Raw genomic sequence first — 23,381 nt, forward strand, 5'->3', positions numbered from 1 at the left:
GCTAGCTAACAATAAGTCAACACATCAGTATACTTGTTCATTAAAAATTCTGCTTACCTCATTTCCATACACCATCAAATGATGAGTCGTAATGAGAGATTTGAAGACCACCACCCAACTACTGTTAGTAGTTCTTTCAAATAAACTGTCTGCCAACTGTGGGATGTTCACATTCATCTCATTTGTGCACTGAATTAAGTCTGCAATAAAAAATTTTTAAATGATTAATTTCCTCTCTGATTTTAATTTATTGGTAATACGAGATTTGCATACAAACAGGCAAAAGATTTAACACAAAGTGGAGCAGCAATAGATAGTTTGGAGATGTTGTTAAAAATCTCTCAATTAAGAGCAATAGAGACTACCATAATCTACCTAGGAAGCAGGGTACCAACTAGAATCACATAAATGATCGACAATACCAAAAAATAAATCAAACTCCCTCAGGATATAATTAACTCTCAAGTACTTTGGTCATCTCAAAATGAATTGTTGCAAGGTTTTGAGGAAGCTTCCATTTCCTTACTACTTAAAAACTCTCCGTTAAATTACTGGTATTATTCATCTCTTTAAAATTTAACATTTTTCTTTAAATAAAGCTTATTTAAAGAAATCATCCATACAGAAGAATGAACAACATGAAGATCAAACTACCTTTATGAACATCCACCCTAGAATGCTGTCTTTGCAACAGGAAGATAACAGGGCAGAGATCTGGTCTGTAATTGAGTTGGATCTCAGTTTGTTCATACAAAATATTTATCCTCCTTCTCTCCCCTCAGTTCTATTGAATTAGCTCAGATCGGTTGATAACTAGGTAATACTGAGAACAAAACTGGAAAAAAAGATTCTTAATAAAACTTAAGAAGAGTAACCTACAATCTGTTTAAGAGATACTATTCTCTTTAAGAGATACAGCGGTGGCTCACCCCTGTAATCCCAGTACTTTGGGAAGCTGGGGGGGGTGTATCACCTGAGATCAGGAGTTCGAGACCAGCCTGGCTAACATGCTGAAACCCCATCTTTACTAATAATAAAAAAAAAAAATTAGCTGGGCTTGGTGGCGGGCATGGGTAATCCCAGCTACTCAGGAGGCTGAGGTAGGAGAATTGCTTGAACCTGGGAGGCGGAGGTTGCACTGAGCGAAGATAGTACCAGTGCACTCCAGTCTGGGGGACAGAGTGAGACTCCGCCTCAATAAAAAAATGTAATATAATATAATCCAATTTAGAGATATAACAGAGGAGAAAACCAAGAAATGAGTTGTCTTACTTTTAAAATACATATAAAATATAATGTATAAATGTCTCAGCTATAACTACAATAAAGGGAAAAAAGTTATTCATGACTCATTAATTTGTTCACTTTTAATCTCGATTGTATGATTAAATATGAATTCAAATGATCTAACTTGGCCTTGATTGCTAGCAAGAAATGACAATGTAACTATGAACATTTACTTAAAATTTTTCCTTTACTAGGTCCAATTATTATACAAGTTAATATTTGATAAACACATGCATTTTAGATAAGCAGCTACCATGGCCAATATTGCTTAAAGAACAAAGAACAAAGCAGTCAAACAGAGTGCCCGTGGAACAGCAGAATGACACAACGCTTTCACAATTCAGACTATTTGCAACAAAAATGAAACAGTAAATCTAACTTGAATATGCATGCTTCAACTTCTGAGAGTAAAAAATGGAATTTAATCTCTGCCTTCTCTAGATTTTCATAGCACTTTATAACCAGCCTATGGCACTGAACATATTACACTAGACTTCAGTTTCAATGACAGTACTTGATACACACACACACACAATTTAATACTATATACTGCATGGCGCATGATGTGTGTGTATATATACTGTACTATATATTTACAAAACGTATGTGTATGTATACATACATATATCCATACTATATTCCCTTTGTGACCTGTTCTTCCCCCCACTGCATCACTGCCATCTTCTTTGCAATGCCTCCCATATGCCAAGCACTATTATTCAGGTGTTTCATACTGTTGTTCCTTCTGCCTAGAATTCTCTTCTGCTAGATACCTATGCTGCTTGCTCCCGTCACTTTCATACATATTTGCTAAAGTGTCACCTTATTAGATAAACTTCCCTGAATACGCAAAATAACAGAGCCTTGGGCATTCCCCTACCTCTAAACCCTCATTGTCCCCCTTACTCTGCTTATTTCTCTCCAAAGTATTTATTACCATCAAACTCATCTTAATTTATTTAATGTCTTTCTCTCTCAGTTAAAACGTTGTTAAGTTCCATGTGAGCAGGACTTTTTTGTTCTCAGCTCTATCCCCAAAGACCTATAGAACAGTGCCTCAAATACAATGATCAGTCACATTTTTTAAGACATTCATTTTGGTATGCATATGGGTACTCTTAACATGCTTTTTTAAAAAGCATCCAAGATTGTGTCCTTAAAAGTTAAATCAACATCTTATAACTATCTGTACAACCTGCTGTTCCCAAAAGGTTGAAAAACAAAGCTAAGCCCAATACATGTGCAAATTTTCAAATTTCAAATTAAAAGAGGATCTAATAAATGAAGGTTTTTACTATAATGCTTATTAAAAACTATAGTATGCTTTAGTATTGATCACAGAAAAACTGGAGTTATTCTGAAGGATACCTCCAGAAGCTCAAAACAAAAAAAAATTCTTCACACATAATAAAACAGGAAAAATGAAGTAAGAATTCACACTGAGATTACGAATCTAGAACAGACCAAATGTAAAACCAAAGTTATGCAAATATTACAGGTGTGGTGGGGAGGATATTGAATAAAACTAGCAGTATATACTTTCTCACAGTATTTAACTCAGCCATTTTCTCCATACAGTAATTTTTCATCTGTAAAATGTTTCTAATACAATAATACCCTGAAAATGCTTTCAAGTTTGAGCTCCAAGTCAGGAAGGAAAATATTCTTCCCACCTCTGACTAACCAAAAGTAAACTGTTCCAAACAAAAGTTAACACTTATCATGGGACTCTCAATAGTTACTGCTTTTCCCACTCTCAATCCAGAAGATACTATTTCTTAAAAAGCAAAAACTGTAAAAATTTCCCTTGCCAACTAATAAGTTACCAAAATGAGGACAGATCTTGTATTTTCTTTTCATTATTTATGTCAAGAATACAAAAACTGAAGTACCTTCTTGAATATTCATTATTAACAATTTCTGAATCCCACACACACTAAAAAAAAAAAAAAAAACAAGTACCACATGGTACGTAGGTTCTTTGCTTTAAGTATGAGTGAGAATTTACAAAGATTTCCAATATTTAAGGGATGAAGACAATAGGCCTAAAAATAAGCCTACCATAGAAATGACAATCACTTTTCCATGTAGAGAAAGCAGAAGGAACCAATACCCACCATACAAACATAAATGCTCTCACTTTTGTTATTTCACACGCTCCTTCAACAAACAATGACTGAGGTAGATAAAGCTGATGTTAACTGTATTTACATAGGCAAGGTCACAGAAGCTAAATGACAGATTAATGACTAGAATTAAATTTTTGCTAAGGATAAGGATCCATTAAAACATACACCACGTAAATGCTCAACCAGCCAATTTAATACATGTTCTCAGTTGAAAATGAATTAAAAACAAAAACAATAGAAAAACAGTGAAATGCAAAACAATATTTTTGTATTCTGGGGAAGTCTTTTTTCTTTCTTTTTAACAAAGTACAAAAAATTTAGAAGTAAGCAATTACCAAATGGTTTCATTAATCTTACAATCATATTCCTAGTGTAGGCCTTTACAAACTCTCCCACCAGGCAGAATTCACCAACTTCAGCCTATATAGATGTCCCCAGGCAGAGTTCATCAACTTCAGAAACTTAAATTAGGACACTCAGGGTTCACTTCTACAGTCAGTCAGGCAACCCAGCCAGTGGCCTGCGCCATTAGAATGCAGAGTTCTCAAGTTTCCATCTAAACAGAAACTCACTAGGCTACACCAAAACCACACTGATACCCAAATAAGATTTTCTAAAAAAGAAGCCTGGCTTAAATCAGTATTTGTTTGTTTTTAAATCAACATACCACAATCATTCAGCCAAACACAGTAATACATATAAAATTTAGTAATCCCTTTCAAAAAGGTCATTTTGAAAGATACCTTTTTTTAACAACTGCCCTCATAAATCTACAACCTAAAATTGATTTATTCAGTCATCTAGAAAATTGGAGATACGGCTGGGCGTGGTGGCTCACATCTGTAAACCCAGCACTTTGGGAGGCCGAGGCAGGCGGATTACCTGAGGTCAGGAGTTCCAGACCAGCCTGGCCAACATGGTTTTTTTAAGTCTTTACTAAAAAAAACACAAAAATTAGCAGGGCATGGTGGCACGTGCCCGTAATCCCAGCTACTTGGGAGGCTGAGGCAGGAGAAGTGCTTGAGTCTGGGAGGTGGAGGTTGCAGTGAGCTGAGATCGTGCCACTGCACTCCAGCCTGGCCTACAGAGCGAGACTCTGTCTCAAAAAAAAAAAAAAAAAAAAAAAAAAGAAAGAAAGAAAAAGAAAATTGAAGATAAAATTAATTTCGAAGGCAAAGAAATTAACTGGTTAAACAAATTTTGCTTCACTTATCAAATCTTTGTAATTTTTCCTTGGTGGGAGTAGAAACAAAAAGAATATTCATCAATAAATAGTAACCAGCTGGGAGGCCGAGACAGGTGGATCACGAGGTCAGAAGATCGAGACCATCCTGGCTAACACGGTGAAACCCCGTCTCTACTAAAAAAATACAAAAAACTAGCCGGGCGAGGTGGCGGGCGCCTGTAGTCCCAGCTACTCGGGAGGCTGAGGCAGGAGAATGGCGTGAACCCGGGAGGCGGGGCTTGCAGTGAGCTGAGATCCGGCCACTGCACTCCAGCCTGGGCGACAGAGCAAGACTCCGTCTCAAAAAAAAAAAAAAAAAAAAAAAATTAAATAAATAAATAAATAAATAAATAGTAACCAGAGGATAAGAAACTTTTATATGAAGTATCAGCAAAAAATTTTTTTTCATATAGCAAAATTGTTTTAAGTATTTCAAAACTATGCAAGTTGAAATTAGACATAGGCTAATCAAAGTTAAACACAGGCAAATCTGCCTAGTCTTAAGTGTCAAATGTCTAGGAAATGCAATGAACAGTCTTATTTCTTACTCCAATTAGCTGGGAAAGGGATCACAAAATATGGTCCAAATTAAGATGTAACTGTTAAAATTTTATTTGTAAAGTTTATGGGGTCTTCTGTGAGAAACACAATGTTATATTTTTATATAACTTCCAGTAGAATTAACTCAAAACTATGCTCTTCATAGGCTTACACCTTAAGAAATCTAACCAACATATTAAGTGGACTTTAATAACTGGGGAAATACTCCTAAAGGCAGAATATGGAATGCTGAGTACAATGACAAAGACTGACAAGATCATCAGATGGCTTTTGTAACAATACTAATGAAGCTAAGAGGCCTAATTCATAAACTAAGTGGACATATCCAAGAGTGAAGAGTTAATGGAATGACACTACAGTCTGACCATGAGATACTATGAGGCCAATGAATGCATGGCACAAAAAATAAAAGCTGTCAGGAGAAAATGTTCACCACATATTAAGTCAAAAGTCATAGCAAAGAAAAATACACAGTACAATTCCATTTTTTAAAACTGTATGTGTGAGGATAGGCATTGTGGTTCATGCCTGTAATCCCAGTGCTTTGGGAAGCGAGGTAAGATGATTGCTTGAGGTTAAGAGTTTGAGACGTTTGAGACAAGTCTAAGCAACATAGGGAGATCCTCAACAACAACAAAAAAATAAATAAAATAATTTTTTTTTAAAATGGAGTCTCGCTCTGTAGCCAGGCTGGAGAGCATGCAACCTCTGCCTCCCAGGTTCAAGCGATTATCCTGCCTCAGCCTCCTGAGCAGCTGGGACTACAGGGGCGCACTACCACACCCAGCTAACTTTCGTATTTTTAGTAGAGACAGGATTTCACCATGTTGGCCAGGATGGTCTCCATCTCTTGACCTCGTGCTCTACCCGCCTCGGCCTCCCAAAGGGCTGGGATTACAGGCGTGAGCCACAGAACCCAGCTAAAAAAAAAAATTTTTTTTTGAGACGGAGTCTACTCCATCGCCCAGGCTGGAGTGCAGTGGCACGATCTCGGCTCACTGCCACCTCTGCCACCCAGGTTCAAGCAATTCTCCTGCCTCAGCCTCCCAAGTAGCTGGGATTACAGGCAACTGCCACTGTGCCCAGCTAACTTTTGCATTTTTAGTAGAGACGGAGTTTCACCATCTTGGCCGAGCTCCTGACCTTGTGATCCACCTGCCTTGGCCTCCCAAAGTGCTGGGATTACAGGCGTGAGCTACCGCACCCAGCCCCAAAATTTCTTTTTAAATTAGCGCTTGTAGTGGAGGTTGAGGCGGGAGGCGGGAGGCGGGGGGATAGCTTGAGCCTAAGAGTTAAAGGTTACAGTGAACTGTGATCACGACATTGCACTCCAACTTGGACAACACAGCAAGACCTTGTCTAAAAAAAAAAAAGTTGTACATGTGTAATATTTTCTTGTATATACTGTATTTGACCAAATACAAGGTGATGCATAAAGAATTGAACACTTCCAAAATGATTCAGCAACTACGTCATATATGAAGAGTTAGTGAAAAATAATTTATAAAGGAACTATAAGTTACTTCCATAAACTAATCTCAGTACCTCTCATATCCCATAGCACACACCAATTCTGTATTGTAATTTATCCCACACCCTTTAGAACATCATCATGATCAACGCAGAAAGGAGAGCCATGACACATTCTTTATCTCCTCAAGGATGTGAGGAAGAGGTAGTACAAGAATAAGAGTTGCTGGGCCGGGCGTGGAGGCTTACGCCTATAATCCCAACACTGTGGAAGGCTGAGGCGGGCACATCACTTGAGGTCAGGAGTTCGAGACCAGCCTGGCCAATATGGTGAAACCCCGTCTCTACTAAAAACACAAAAATTAGCCAGGTGTGGTGGCACACACTTGTAATCCCAGCTACTTGGGAGGCTGAGACAGGAGAATCGCTTGAACCCAGGAGGCGGAGGTTGAAGGGAGCTGAGATTACAGCCATAGCAATCCAGCCTGGGCAACAGAGCAAGACTCCATCAGAAAAAAATTAAACAAACAAAAAAAAAGAGTAAGACTTGCATGGTAAAGTAGCTGAGAATTTGGCAGCCACTATGTCAGAAGTAGGTCAGTATTTTGAACACAAGTTCAATCTCTCACAATGGTAAATGAGCCTTAAGGAATCTCCAGACCCCACACTCAAAGTAAGTCAAAGTCCTGGCCAGGCAGGATGGCTCACATCTGGAATCCCAGTACTTTGGGAGATCGAGGCGGGTAGATCACGAGGTCAGGAGTTCAAGACCAGCCTGGCCAAGATGGTGAAATCCCATCTCTACCAAAAATACAAAAATTAGACAAGCGTGGTGGTGGGCGCCTGTAATCCCAGCTACTTGGGAAGCTGACGCAGAGAACTGCTTGAGCCCAGGAGGCGGAGGTCGCAGTGAGCTGAGATCGCACCACTGCACTCTAGTCTGGGCAACAGAGCGAGACTCCATCTCGGGAGTGGGGGAAGGTAAGTCAAAGTCCTATCTTAACGTATAAATAAAAACCCGGGTGCAGTGGCTCATGCTTATAATCCCAGTATGTTGGGGGCCAAGGAGGGCGGATCACTCAAGGTCAGGAGTTTGAGACCAGCCTGGCCAACATGGTGAAACCCCATCTCTAATAAAAATACAAAAATTAGCTGGACGTGGTGACACATGACTGTAATCCCAACTACTTGGGAGGTGGAGGCAGGAGAATAACTTGAACCTGGGAGGCAGAGGTTGTGGTGAGCCAAGATCACACCACTGCACTCTAGTCTGGGCAACAGAGTTAGACTCCATCTCAAAAAAAAAAAAAAAAAAAAAGTGCAGCTGTAGGAAAAAAATCAGTGTATTAGCACAACTAGATATGCTATTTCTGTCACCGTGTTCTTAGCAACATGAATGGACTAAGATTCACACACGTAAAAATCAGAAAATGTAAAAATAAGAGTAGAACATGGTGACATGCACCTGTAGTAAGCTACTTGGAAGGCTGACAGGAGGATCCCTTGAGCCCAGGAGTTCAAGGCTGCAATGTACTATAATCATGCCTGTGAACGGCCACTGCACTCCAGCCTGGGAAATACAGTGAAATTCTGTGTCTATAAAAAATAAATTTAAATAAATTAAAAAAGGCAACCCTCTCCCCACCAGAAATGTAAAAATAATTCTACCATTTGTAAAACTGCCAGGTAAAATGAGAGCACTTTCCCACTCCAAAAACTATTCAACAGAAAAACTGCCCTAAGTCTTCACAAATCATCTCATTATCTGATCTGTTTATTTTAACAAAGTTCCTTCTAAAGAAGATAACCTGAAAAGACCTCCATCAATGCTAGTTTCAGGTGCTTATGAAGAAATAAAAAATTTAACAGATGTAAGTATTCCTGGGGATATATACCACATAATTGCATAATTGTGTTGGGTGTCTTCAGAACACTTTAAAAAACAACAAAATAAACTTATGTTGCAGAGATCAGAAATACACATGAGGAACGAAAGAAACAAACTGTCAGTGTTACAAGAATGGATGGTGATACCCTGTGAAAAAATTTCTAATGTAAATTAGATCTTACACAAAAGGAAAGAGGTTATATAACTTTAAAAAGGGGGTTGTGGATGACCAAAAAACACAAAATATGCAAGATATGCACGAATATAAAATGAGTCAAATGTTATGTGGTGAGGTATATATGAATCAGGAAAAGAAATCACTATTTTAAAATCATAGATTACTTTTCTAATAATTTTTTTTAAATTTATTTATTTTTATGGAGATGTGGTCTCCCTTTGTTGCCCAGGCTAGTTTCGAACTCCTGGGCTCAAGGGATCCTCCTGCCTCGGCCTCCCAAAGTGCTGGGATTACTACAGATGTGAGCCATCGCACTCAGCCAGATTACTTTTTATAGTAATTTTTCATATATATTCTCACTAGTGAGTTTCAATATTACGAGGCTGACTGCTTCATCTACATCCCTAACATTTATATATTTAAATAGGTAAAATAAATAAAACTTGAGGGGCTGTCAATGACTCAGTGGGAAGATGCGGGCTTGCTTTATATTTGGGGTTACCTTACATTCAGGTACATACAGTGTATGTGTATATATGTTTAAGTGTGTGTATATATTCCAAAATGCTTAAAGTGAGACAAAGGATGAAGCCACACACTTTCAGAGCTATCCCTTTTGCTGGAAATGACCTGCATACAGTTCAAACCAACAACTGACTGATTCACCTACTGATGCCAAATACCTAGATATACAAAGCTGAGAAGAAGCAAAATTTCTTCCCTACGAAACTGAGGTCTTTGGGGGTAAAGATACAGCCTCACAATACATTGTGGTGATTGTAATCTGTATGTATAAGATTCAGAGATGGAAAAAAGAGCAGGTGATTATTTTGGAAGGGAAAGCAAATTTTCCCTGGTTTCAATTTCATACTCTCTTAACTCATCATAAAACGGTTACAGCACTTTTCACACTTCATTACAATTACTAGCTCATATATCAGTCTCTCCCATGAGAGAGCTCACTAAAGGCAGTACCATGTCTTCTTCATCCTCAAATTGCCAGCACCTAGCAGGGTACACCTTAAATATTTATTAAATGAATCCTAATAAATGAAATTTAACTTAGAAGACATCTGTAGAAAGCAACAATATTCTATTTAGTCTATGCTTTAGTGCAGCGATAATTCAGAAAAAAAAAATTAGCCATCTAGAGAGTAGCATAATTGTTTTTTCAAGTTTATACCACCCCATATTCCTCCTCCTGCCATTATAGTGATATGATGAACTGCCTCAATAAAAAGCCTCTACTTCAAGAACAGAACACAGAAGAGATTTTTTAAAAGGTATTTTCCTGGCAGAGAAAGGACTGACATCCTTTTTATTTGTGGCACAGGAAAGATGAGGAACTGAAAAGGGAATATGTAGAGAAGAACGAATTCAGATAGAGCTGGGTACACAAAGCAAACCCCTAAGATACTACATATTAATATATGTCTGAAATTTAGACTCTTAAGTCATGGCTGAACCCAAGTCAAATTTACTGAACTGTCCAAACTTTAATTTTAAAAGTGCAAACTAAATTGTTTTAAATGAAGTCATTATGTAATTGCTCTAAAATTTTAATCAACACTGAAAACATATTTTTCAAATTAGTTCAATCTACTGTCTCTTAAAATTATTTTTCATTTGTCTCTTTACCCACTAATGTCATAAATACAAAAACTCTTAGAACAAAAGTGGAAAGTTTAAGTCATGAAAATGCTCTATATAAAAACGTACTCTTGGGATACTCTCGACTTCACTGCCACTGACTTGTATTTTCAAGCGAAAGAGTTGTTCATCATCACTCCTCTGATTATCAACATGTTTTAAATTACTACACAAGCCTTCTTTAATATAAAAAAGTGTAAACCTAGAGCTTTCCCTTGGCATTCTGGTAGACTCTGCATTCCTACCACTAGATGGCAGACTGTACAGAGGAACGATAGGACCTTGGTAGGAACACAGATGCATTCAGGCTCATCTGTAAACCACATCCTTAAATCTGAGATTGCTTAGGATTCCATTCTAGTACTCAGGTAAGTTGGTGATTTTCAAAACTAGATACCTTAGGCCCATCCTAGATTCCAAATAAGAATTACTGTAAAGGATGAAGAAAATCATATTTTGGTAAGCACCACCTCAAATATTTATTACTTCTATGTCACTTTTTAATTTATCAGAAATGCAAGACAATAAAAAGCTACTTAATGGAATAAAAACTCATCACTTAATATAAGAATTAAAAATTTTATTTAAACTGAATAAGAAAGCAAAACGAAAGCATTACAGTGCTCCAACATGAAAAAATAACATATCCATGGTATAAATTACATTCTGTTCTTTGAAGATCTTAAGTTTCACAATGACAACCCCACCTATAAGAAAGAAAACATATTAAGTATCAAGTAGTTTAAGAACAAATGCCAAAATTACAAACACTTTTTTGTATTACATGCTAAGAACTTAACTAATAGTTCATTAGCCCAGTTAAATATAATCAGGACTCTCAAAAAACAAAACAAAAAAAATCTAGTACTGGATCAGAAAATACAGAAACCTTATTTCCTAAGCAAAACAAAAGTCAACTAATAATACACTGTGAGTACTACTTACCTCCACCAATGCTGTGAACCCAAGCAGGGTCCAGGGTGGGGGCAGAAAAATTCTCCTTTCTTTCCAACAAGGCAGGGAAAAAGAAATCAACAATTGAGAGGCTCTGCAAGTGCAGATCAGAGTACTATAAAGGAAAAAACATTATCTGAGGAGGTTAAAGGAATTGGGACTAAGTCTGGAGAAAAGTACGTTATTAGTTAGGAATGACCAACCGTCCTGGTTTTGCTAGAACAGTCCTGGTTCACACCCGTTGTCCCAATGTCCCATTTGGATAGTACACCCTCTCACTCTTAAAAGAGATCACCCAAGTTTGGATAACATATTACACATCACCTCAGTTATAAGCACCCTAATAAAAGTTTACATGTAGCTAAGAAATTAATACACTACCAGTAGCAGCTATTCACAGTGCATCTGCATTTTCCTTTTATGAGTGCTATATTCTGGTTCTTTCTCAGCCTCCTTAAAACACAAACACGCTTCTATTCTGCCTACTTTGTCCTCTAACCCCTCTACTCATGACCATTTTTTAACAATAATCTCTGCTCCTGTTTTTTTCACCCTGGGAAACTCATCTAATTTCTTAACCTCAAAGAAAATCTCTATGCAAATCATTCAAGAACTTCTCAGAAAAATCAATCTAAGGTTTTCTGGGGGAGTTAGAGACATGAGAATTTTTCACCTGTGTCCAAAAACATCTCACATTCAAAAAACAAAAACACGGTCTCAACTGTAACCTAAATGTCCCATTTTTGTTTTAATCAATAACACTCATTCTCAACTTTGTTAAATTCTCAGGAATCCTGTCTCTTTGTAACTTCCACAATGTGTGACACAGCGCCTTAAACATGTGTTCACATGACAGTATAAATATTTGTGGATTTGTAAGTGAAACAAAGGCCCATTTCTCCACTCATAAGATCCAGGAGAGAGAAGGGTAACAGGGAAAAAGCCTTCCCTGTAGGTAGGTTAAAGTTATTCGTTAATAGCCAAACCCATGTCTAAAAATAAAGTAGGAATTCAGAAGATTTTTTTCATATCTTCTCTTAAAATGTTTAAATTCTGCCCAGTCACAGGGAATAATGGATTGCAGTTAGACTCTCTGCCAGAGTCTCCCTCACTCAGAAAACACAAGTTCCGTTCCACGTCCCCAATGCACATAGAACAATGAGAATCTTTATATTCTACCTTCATGAAGCTTTGCAAACCTCAGTAAGAAAAAACAGAAATCCCATTTATTCTAGTATTAACTGCATACTATAATATGCCAATAGTGTCTTAGGAGTTAGAAATATACAATAGTGGACAAAGTTTCTATTATCATCATGGAGCTTATATACTAATGGGAGGAATGTAATCAGTACACAAATGAACAAATATATGTCAGACAGTGGCAAGTGCTAAGAATTGCTTAGCTCTTGGGAGGGATGGAGCTATGTGTTTAGGGGAGGTTGCTAGGAAGGAGCCCCGCATAAAATGACTTTTGAGAATTATGGCAACAATGGTAGTATGTCACCAGTGGCCTGGAGGACTATGGAACTGACCATCATGATCAACTACCACCCTCCACATAGTGAGTAAGTGTGAAGGCCTCCCATTCATGCTATATCTCACATGTCTGCTCCACCCGTGCCAAACCAAAGACACATCAAACGGGACTGTCTCTTGGTAATTTTGCAAAGCCTCCAGTTTTACGTATATAGTACTAGAGACAGCAGAAATCTCATTTATTTATTCACATGCTTCACAATTAAAACAATCTCTTCACTTTAAGTGAGTCAAAATTATACCAGCCATTTATTACATCTGATTAAGTGACATACCTGTAGCTAGTAAGCATCTGAAGACCCTATAAGCCAGGAGCTCCCAACCCCCAGGCTGTGGACCGTTACTGGTTTGTGACCTGTTAGGAACTGGGCCACACAGTGGCTGGTGAGCTAGCAAGCATTTCTGCCTGAGCTCCAGATCAGTGGGGGCATTAGACTCTCATAGGAGCGTGGACCCTATTGTGAATTGCACATGCAAGAGATCTAGGTTGTGCACTCCTTATGAGAATCTAATGCCTGATGACCTGAGGTGGAACAGTTTCATCCCGAAACCATCCCTCCACACATCTCCTGCCAGTCTGTGGAAAATCTGTCTTCCATGAAACCACTCCTCTTGCCAAAAAGATTGGGGACCGCTACCGTAAGCCACTGAGTAACAAGTGAAAGTCATTTCTGAAAAGTCTTTTTTCAAACTGCTGGAAATCAACTGTAGTTATGGCAGATGTAGCACCAAATAATAACCTATCTACGTGGTTTAAAATTTTGAAATAATACTCTGTAAGTGGAAAATATTAGCTATTTTAATACATTATTAATATATCACTATAAAATAAAGCCATTAATAAATCACTACAAAATAAAGCCAAAGTTATTTTTCCTAATAAGTTTAATCTTAAGCCTTTAAGTTTCTACAAGAAGGAAAAATCACTAGGAGTATTCTACAAGAAGAAATAATCACCAGGACAAAAAATATCTCTATCCTCATACACCTCATAACCATACAATTGTTCTTACAAGATTCCTAGCAGGGTACAGTGGTATGCACCTGTAGTCCCAGCTACTCAGGAGGTCAGGTGGGTGGATCACTTCAGCCCAGGAGTTTGAGGCTGTAGTATCCAATGATGACAACTGTGAATAGCCACTGAACTCCAGCCTAGGCAACATAGTAAGGCCCTGTCTTGAAATTAAAAAAAAAAAAAAAAAAAAAAAAGACTCCATATAACCCACATTCACCTATTTCTCAGCATTAAAAAGTCTGACTTCACTTCCTGACAAATGCCTTTCTTAAAGGGAATTATAAAATTTTATATAGATCTATATTTAGATAATATCCTATTTATTTTCAAAACCACATTCTATGAATGGATATATGAAGAGTCTCCTAAATTTCTTAAAGAGTGTATCTTTATCTTGGCTTGTGTGAGAAAGTAATATAAATTTTAAGTGGTCTAGACAAGTTGGAAGGGAAAAATAATCATCTTTCTCCCATCATTCTACAGTACCAATCTTTCACCAACTTTTTTTTGCTATGATGCCAAAGGATCTTCAAATAAACCTTCTACCCAACTACTACTTTTCAAGTTAATCTCTTTAAACTTGACAAACACCGGAGAATGTTAACTCGTTTTTATTTTCATTCCTATATTAGATACCCTCCAGAGTGACTGGGATTGGCAGGTGTCTTGTCTTTAGCTCTTTCTATAAGATATTTCATTAAAGTTAATTTCCCCCATTAAAAATCTTCTGGCTCACATTTATTTGATAGTCTGTCCTAAGCGCTATTCATTTTCAATCTCTGCTTCAAATACTGATGATGAAGATTTTAACTTGCCATCACTGAAGTTCTGCTCTAGACCCTCCGGCTTCCATGCATGGTCCCATCCATTTCCATGTGCTACAACTGTACTGTAACAGGACTAAGCAACACATCAGAATGAGCAAAAAAATCTAGAATCAAATCATGAGATTCATGATTCACCATTGTGATTTCAGGCATGTTAATTAGTCACTCAGTTTCCATTTCAACATTTAAAAAACAGGATTGACACTTAATTTTCACAACATCTTGGTTGAGTAAGGTAATATATTTAGGGTACCTTAAAAGTACCCTAAAGCTTTTAAAGCTTTAAAGCACCATTACAAATACTTTTCTTTCTCTCTTACCATCATTTTGTATTCATGTTTTCCCTCATTTTAGGAGACAATTCCTCTATCACCTTTCCAATACAGCGTTATGAAAATACCTCAAACTCAATTACTGCTGCAAAACCTTCATTATCTAATGTCCAATTTCTTCATCAACTGGGAAGTGTTACCACAGATCCTTGCACTCAATCTTAAGAGTGGCAAAATCTTTATAATGCACATATGATTTCTTTCTTAATAAAGACAGGGCCTTGCTTTGTCACCCAGACTGAAGTAGCTGGGACTACAGGTACATGCCAGCACATTCAGCTAATTTTTAAATTTTCTATAGATACAAGGTCTCACTATGTTGCCCAGGTTGATCTCAACCTCCTGACCTTAAGTGATCCTCCCGCTTTAGCCACCCAAAGTGCTGGGAATACAGGCATGAGCCACTGTGCTTGGCCAAGATTCCTTTATACATTACAAAATTCGTTCATATCCTTAGTCTTCCAATTTAACAACATCCTTGTGCCAAGGCAAGGAATGCTGTTATAATATCTCCATTGTAAAAATTTAAATACTTGTCTAAAGTAGCACAAACTAGTGGCTGTGTTGGAACTACATTTTTCAAACAGTAACCTTTCCACTAGCGGGACAGATGTAGATACACATTCCCAACACACACACATTCTCCCCTCATTTCCATGTGGTCTGAGTGAGACTGGTTATCATTTTCTCTAATTATTCTAAACTCCACACATTTTCACAAATTCAGTGTTGTGTTTAGTTCTAAAAAATCTAATGCCTAGCATACACAGTAGGCCACCTCTTTTCTGGTTTAGTATATCCTCATTGGCATCATCATCTTCTTTGTGGCTACAATGAACTAAAGTTGACAGACTATGAGGAAAGAGACACATTATTCAACTCAAGTTCACAAGATGCGAAAGTTCTGGGCATTCCCCATCTCCGAATGACTCAAACTGCAAGCCTTAATTTATAAGCAAGCTTAAAGAAGCCAACAATGTCAGAAAACAAACTAAATCAACTCACCAGATTTTAGGTGAACAGGTCTTATATGATGTTATATAAGAAGAACCCAGAGCAATTTTCCAGTCATCTTTTGCCCTAGAGATTAATTACTATCAATTCTAAGTAATAGCAGAAGGGGTAAACTATATTAAAAGGGGCTTCAACAGTTAAAACACATTCTTGGTTAGTCATTAAGTTACGAAAACATAACTCTGATGAAGAAAGTCAAAGAAAAATCAATTCTAGATTAAGTCTATAAGCCCAAGGACAGGAAGCAACTTATTAGTAAGTTTCTCCCTTAAAAGGTTTCCAGCTCGGTGCAGTGGCTCATGCCTGTAATACCAGCACTTTGGGAAGCTGAGGTGGGCAGATCACCGGAGGTCAGGAGTTCGAGACCAGTCTGGCCAACAACGGGGTGAAACATCATCTCTACTAAAAATGTAAAAAATTAGCCAGGCATGGTGGCGGGCACCTGTAATCCCAGCTACCTGGGAGGCTGAGGCAGGAGAATCTCTTGAACTCGGGAGGCAGAGGTTGCAGTGAGTCGAGATCATGCCACTGCACTACAGCCTGGGAAACAAGACCAAAACTCCGTTTAAAAAAAAAAAAAAAAAAAAGGATTCCAATCTCCTGATGGGAAGAAATGGTTCTCTCCTTGCACTGCACCTTCATGCAGTCAAGGAGTATCTTAGTATTCCAAGCTGCTCTATAAATAGCTTTCTAACTTTGCTGCCAGTTGCAATTCTATAGCTAATTTTTAAGTTAGCACCTATGGCTTTTTTTCATTGCTAATGAGCTATATCAGGCAGTATTTCTAGGATAGGCTAATCTATAGAAACCACCTGAAGATAGTGCCTTGATCCACTCTAGGTCACCAAGTCAAAATAATATTTTGCAAGAATACGATGAACAAAAATAAAAGAGGGTTTATACTCTATAAAGTCTAAGACTTTATATTAATACCCAACACAAATTCCAAACCTGATAATACACAAATACATAGTTCTGTGAAGAAAAATTACTAAAGCTAATGTTAAGAAAAGAAAAACAGGCCAGGTTCAGTGGCTCACGCCTGTAATCCCAGCACTTTTGAGACTGAGGCGGGCAGATCACAAGATCAGGAAGTCCAGACCATCCTGGCCAACATGCTGAAACCCCGGCTCTACTAAAAATACAAAACTTAGCCGGGCATGGTGGCACATGCCTGTAATCTCAGCTACTCAGGAGGCTGAGGCAGGAGAATGGCTTGAACCTGGGAGGCAGAGGTTGAGGTGAGCCGAGATAGTGCCATTGCACTTCAGCCTGGGCAATAAGAGTGAAACTCGGTCTCAAAACAAAACAAAACAAAAATTACTGCCTGCTAAACTGTAACTTCTCAGTCATTAAACAGCTGGTTTTACTTCAAAAAGGAAATGTACAAATGGGAATAAGGATAATGTGGGTGTATCTTTCAATTCTGAAAATGGGAGGCAAAGTGACCACATAAAGAACAAATCAGAGGGCCGGGTGCAGAGGCTCACACCTGTAATCCCAGCACTTTGGAAGACCGAGGCGAGTGGATCACATGAGGCTAGGAGTTCGAGACCAGCCTGACCAATATGGCAAAAGCCTGTCTCTACTAAGTATACAAAAATTAGCCATGTATGGTGGGTGCATACCTATAATCCCAACCACTTGGGAGGCTGAGGCATGAGAATCACTGGAACCCAGTGCAGTGAGCTGAGATTGTGCCACTGCACTGCAGCCTGGGTGACAAAGCAAGCCTGTCTCAAAAAATAAAAAAATTAAAAAAAAGAACAAATCATCAGAACTTTACTCCAGTTCCATACCAAAAGATCAAATGCAACTATCCTGTTAACTTATTTTCTCTTGGATATTCAGTTTTAATACACAAATTTATTGCAGAGCAACCCACTCCATTTTGTACGTATCAATAAATCTTCAAACTGACCTTGTATCTCAAAGCCAGACAAATTCCCCCACGACAGCTCACCTGAATTAGTGAAATTCATTTTCTTTTCTTTTCTTTTTTTTGTCTGAGACACAGTCTCACTCTGTCGCCCAGGCTGGAGTGCAGTGGTGCTATCTCAGGGTTTCATCATGTTGGCCAGGCTGGTCTCGAACTCCTGACCTCAGGTGATCCACCCGCCTTGGCCTCCCAAAGTGCAGGGGTTACAGGCGTAAGGCACCGCGCCTGGCCTCTTTTCTACTCATCTAAGAGAAATGCTACCTTCCAAAATTCTGCCCCTCCCTTTCCAAAGATCCAATCTGAAGACAGATGAACTTAGAGAAGTTAAAAATAAAAAAGTACCAACCATTAAAACTAGTTTGATAGGTAAAACTACATATCGGACACAACTAAAGATTATTCTAAACTACATCAGGCCAGGTGAGGTGGCTCACGCCTGTAATCCCAGCACTCTGGGAGGTCGAGGTGATTGGATCACCTGAGGTCAGGAGTTCAAGACCAACATGGCAAAACCCCATCTCTACTAAAAACAAAATACAAAAATTATTCAGGCGTAGTGGTGAGAACCTATAACCCCAGCTACTCAGGAGGCTGAGGCAGGATAATTGCTTGAACCCGGGAGGCGGAGGTTGCAGTGAGCAGAGATTGTGCCACTGCACTCCAGCCTGGGCGACAGAGCAAGACTCTGTCTCAAAAAAAAAAAAAAAAAAAAAAAAGAACTGTATCAGTAAGTTGCTTAATTTCAAGTCACAAATGGCCAAAAAAAAGAAAAAAAAAGGCAAAAACAAAGTTCACCCTTTTTTGACAAATAACTCAAAACTAGATGTACACGTACTACAAGTAAAAGCAAACTTTTTTGGCTCTTAATGGTTGTCACTGGTGCACAAAAGGCTGTAAGCCAAAAACGTGTAAGCAATTATAGCCACAAAAACTGATACAGCCTTGACCTATTACAGAGTTCTAATATTAAACAGATACATGCAATTCCCCATTCTACAATACATATACCCAGCATTCATATAATTTAAGAAACATAGTCCTTCCATCATGCAAATTAAATTAAGGATCCTGGCAACAATAATAATGTTTATATTTCTGTGTTTCTAAAGAATTAAAATTAAGAGACAAAAATAAGGTGAAGCAATTACTCATCAATCCATCACTTAATAATTTTAAAATTATGTCACTGTGGTAGAACATAAAGAAATGGTGATGGATCAGTGATGCTCCTTATACACCCTCAACTGATCCCCCTAATGTGAACAATACTCAACACATACAAGACAATTTTTAATAAAGGTAGAAACTCCCTTTTTTTAACATCCAAGATACACACTGGAAAAACATTAGTTTTATCATTATTATTATTATTTTCATGTGATAGTGGTCTTGCTATGTTGTACAAGGTGGCTTCGAACTACTGGCCTCAAGAAATACTGCCACCTCAGTCACCTGAGTAGCTGGGACTACAAGGATGCACCACCGCACCCAGCTGAAAATTCACACTTTTGTTGCCCATTTCCTCCTAAAACAAAAATCACATAAGACAATGCCACCTATTCCTACCAATGATAAGGTATGCAAATTCAAACTGTTTTTCAAATAATGATATACTAGTAGATGGGACGGAATACTCTAATGGAGAATGAAGCAAAAGCTCAGAGAGAAACTGTCTCTGGTATTCGTTTCCAAAGGACCAAGCCTGTAACAAAAAAAGCTAAAGGAACACAATTGTAGCATCACAGAATAACAGAGAAAGAAGGCAATTTAGAAAATAAACTATTTTCATAACGGATTTTTGTGAGGTCATATGGAGCTAGGGTCAGTACCCTACATTCCAGTTAGAGCTTATTCCTCTTGAAGCATATGGAAAATTTATCTTAAGATAAAAGTGGTGGCTCACTCCTGTAATCCCAGCACTTTGGGAGACGGAGGAGGGCGATCACTTGAAGTCAGGAGTTCCAGACCAGTCTGGCCAACATGGTGAAACCCCATCTCTACTAAAAATAAAAAAATTAGCCGGGCATGGTAGCATGCACCCACAGTCCCAGCTACTTGGGAGGCTGAAGCAGGAGAATCACTTGAACCCGGGAGGCAGAGGTTGCAGTGAGCTGACGTCGCAACACTGCACTCTAGCCTGGGCAACAGAGACTCCCATCTCAAAAAGAAAAAAAAAAGAAGTATAGAAAGTTGACATCTCAAAAGGCCGGGCGCGGTGGCTCAAGCCTGTAATCCCAGCACTTTGGGAGGCCGAGACGGGCGGATCACGAGGTCAGGAGATCAAGACCATCCTGGCTAACATGGTGAAACCCCCGTCTCTAGTAAAAATTACAAAAAAAAAAAAAAAAAAAACTAGCCGGGCGAGGTGGCAGGTGCCTGTAGTCCCAGCTACTCGGGAGGCTGAGGCAGGAGAATGGCGTGAACCCGGGAGGCGGAGCTTGCAGTGAGCCGAGATCTGGCCACTGCACTCCAGCCTGGGTGACAGAGCAAGACTCCGTCTCAAAAAAAAAAAAAAAAAAAAAAAAAGAAAGTTGACATCTCAAAATGTAATCTTACATATTTACATAAATTATATTTCTCAAAGAAAAGCTCTCTCCTATCTATATCTCATTCCATATAAGTTTTCTGTGAGCTAAGAGGCTCCCCTTCAGATTGCGTGACCTCTAGTCAAGGTTCTTCAGAGCCATCTAAATGTTGGATTTATTCTCTGTGTCTTCTTACTAGTAGTGTTTTAGTTTAAGTATCTGGAAAATAGAGCCAATAGGACTATCTGATGAATAAGTTTGTATAAATATTGTGTTAATAATGCATGTCAATTGCCCCAGACATAAAAAGGTCTCCTTAAATGTTAGCTATTCTCCCCATTTTGTATGTTATGTCCTAACTAAACCAACTGATACGGTTTGGTTCTGTGTCCCCACCCAAATCTCACCTTGAACTGTAATAACCCCCACGTGAAGTACGGGACCAGGTGGAGATAATTGAAACAGCATGGCAGTTTCTCCCATGCTGTTCTCAAGATAGTGAGTGAGTTCCCATGAGATCTGATGGTTTTACAAGGGGCACTTCTCTCTCCAGCCATCATGTGAAAAAGGACATGTTTGCTTCCCTTTCTGCCATAATTTTAAGTTTCCTGAGGCCTCCCTGGCCATGCAGAACTGTGAGTCAATTAAACCTCTTTTCTTTATAAATTACCCAGTCTTGGGTGTTTCTTCATAGCAGCATGAGAATGGACTAATACACCAATTTTTATCAGATTTTGTGAATCCCTGAAGACTGAAAGGTTTCCTTTCTTTTATAAAATTTCTACTTTCAGATCAAAGTTAGGTTTACATTATTTCTGTTGAGAAGACTTCTTCAATGATTCCTGTGCAATCTAGAGACTCGGAAATCCCCCAAACCTCAGTAATTGCCACCATTCATTCAGTCTATGATAAAGTTAATACAAAAAGCTTGAGGCAGCAAAATCTCATCCTCAGCTTCCAGATCAGCAAAACTCCTTGCCTTTCCTGTTTTCACACTGGCAGCAGAAACTACAGATAAAGTGTAATTTTGAAAAATTGGCTCTAACTATGGTCCAACTTGACCTACGGTAGCCAAAAAGCTGTATCTAAAGGTCATATAATTAAAAGTCATACTCCCTTCACAATCTAGCCTCAATTGTTCCAACTATACTTCTCATTGCACCCAACCTGTCCCTCTCACAGTCCAAAAGCACCCCATTTACAAATTTCTTTGTTTCTCAAACACAATTTCAACTTCCTGTCTACAAATGTTTGCTCATGCTCTTTCCTCCACCTGAAATGCCTAGTGTTCCTAATAACTTATCATTTAAGGTCCAGTTCTCTTCCCTTATCAAAAGCAGTATCTCACTCCTCTGATTTTTAACGTCATTTGATCTGTACTTATCTCACACTGTCTGGCAATACAGCTATCTACATATGTCATCTTCCCTACCAGACTGAGGACAGATTAGTGTTTCTGCACTTTGATTTCACAATAATCTCAACACGACCTGAATAGTGACACTGTTAATTAAATTTGGCCTAAAGCTGCTTCCATTAGCAGTGAACTGCACCTCAGTATGGTAAAACTGCAACCTAACTTGAGTATATTCTTGTTCCGAGCAGCTAAGTTTTCTGCCAATCACAAGCTGCAAGCTGCTCAGACGTGTCCAAATAAGGCAAACGTGGACCCAAATGCAGACCTGTAATGAATCAGGCTATGTCAAGATGTCACTTCTTTTTCTGTCTATAAATCCTGACTATCCACATTGCTGGGTGGAACTTTCCAAACCTTTACTCCTTCAGGGTGCTGCTCAATTCATAATTGTTTCTTTGCTCAAATTAACTGCCAAATTTAATTTGTCTAAAGTTTTATTTTAACAAGACTCAATATGTAATGCTAAAGAGCATATTAATTTCTATAAGACTAACAAAGTCTTTTTTTTGAGACAGGGTCTCGCTGTCACCAAGGCTGGAGTGCAGTGGCATGACCTCAGCTCACTGCAACCTCTGCCTCCTGGACTCAAGTGATCCTCCCACTTCAGCCTTACAAGTAGCTGGGACTATAGGCGTGTGCCACCATGCCCAAATAATTTTTATATTTTCAGTAGAGATGGGATTTCACTATGTCACCCAAGCTGGTCTCAAACTCCTGGACTCAAGCAATCTGCCCACCTCGGCCTCCCAAAGTGCTGGAATTACAGGCATGAGCCACGGTACCCAGCCAAAACTAACAAAGCCTTGTTTGGTAGAGATCCAGCTTTAAAAATGCACAAGTGACAATATATCATTTTCAGATACATATAAGTCACTAATTAAATCAAACAGGCCACCAAGATTCTTACTGACTCTAAACTGATTTAACAAATCTTATGTATTCATACTATCACCCAATAAGATAGTTTGTGTTTAAGTTCACTCATAAATTTAGAACTCAATAAAAGCTCAATTCCCAGAGAAGTCCACAAAAACCATGAGTTCACAGTATGCCTGATTTTAGTTATTTGCAGACCCAAACATTATGTATAATAACATTCAGAGGTCCAATTTTGGATGGTAAGGTATACTGAGCCCCCTGCACATGTGCCAGCAGAATTATGCATTCCTTCTTTCCTATTCTTCTCAACAACCCCACTACAAACTATGTGTGAAAAGGAAAAAATACATTGCTAGTTTCACAGCACTGGTATCTAAAGCTAGGGAAGCAGCTAATAAATGGGAGAAAGGAGGGCTCTAAAATGAAGATGGAGGATGGCACTGAGGAGCCCAGAGTCTATCAAGACAACTCCTGCTCCTGTAAGGGTTCCCTCTCCAGTCTCATCTCCCCTTACTCCCATTAACACTTTGCATTCTACCACACAAAACTATC

The 23,381-nt window shown here is 38.6% G+C and overlaps 1 protein-coding gene and 1 long non-coding RNA gene across 18 annotated transcripts in view; both read right to left on the reverse strand.

Annotated features, from left to right (window-relative positions):
• PICALM (phosphatidylinositol binding clathrin assembly protein) overlaps nucleotides 1-23,381 on the reverse strand; it is a 112,446-nt gene that overhangs the window by 74,110 nt on the left and 14,955 nt on the right. For 16 of the 17 annotated variants that reach the window (NM_001266499.1, XM_077960634.1, XM_015115320.3 and 13 more), the window contains 1 exon segment: nucleotides 58-200. The exons of the other annotated variant lie outside the window; for it this stretch is intronic. In NM_001266499.1, coding sequence (NP_001253428.1) covers nucleotides 58-200 — 143 coding nt within the window. 17 annotated transcript variants of the gene reach the window in all.
• On the reverse strand, nucleotides 10,952-11,458 carry LOC144334437 (uncharacterized). The gene is made up of 2 exons (XR_013404243.1): nucleotides 11,334-11,458; nucleotides 10,952-11,095 (listed from the first exon to the last, which is right to left on the reverse strand). It is a non-coding gene; the product is annotated as an uncharacterized LOC144334437 (long non-coding RNA).

The sequence above is a fragment of the Macaca mulatta genome, chromosome 14 (assembly GCF_049350105.2).
Source record: "Macaca mulatta isolate MMU2019108-1 chromosome 14, T2T-MMU8v2.0, whole genome shotgun sequence".
Classification (NCBI taxonomy): Eukaryota; Metazoa; Chordata; class Mammalia; order Primates; family Cercopithecidae; genus Macaca; species Macaca mulatta.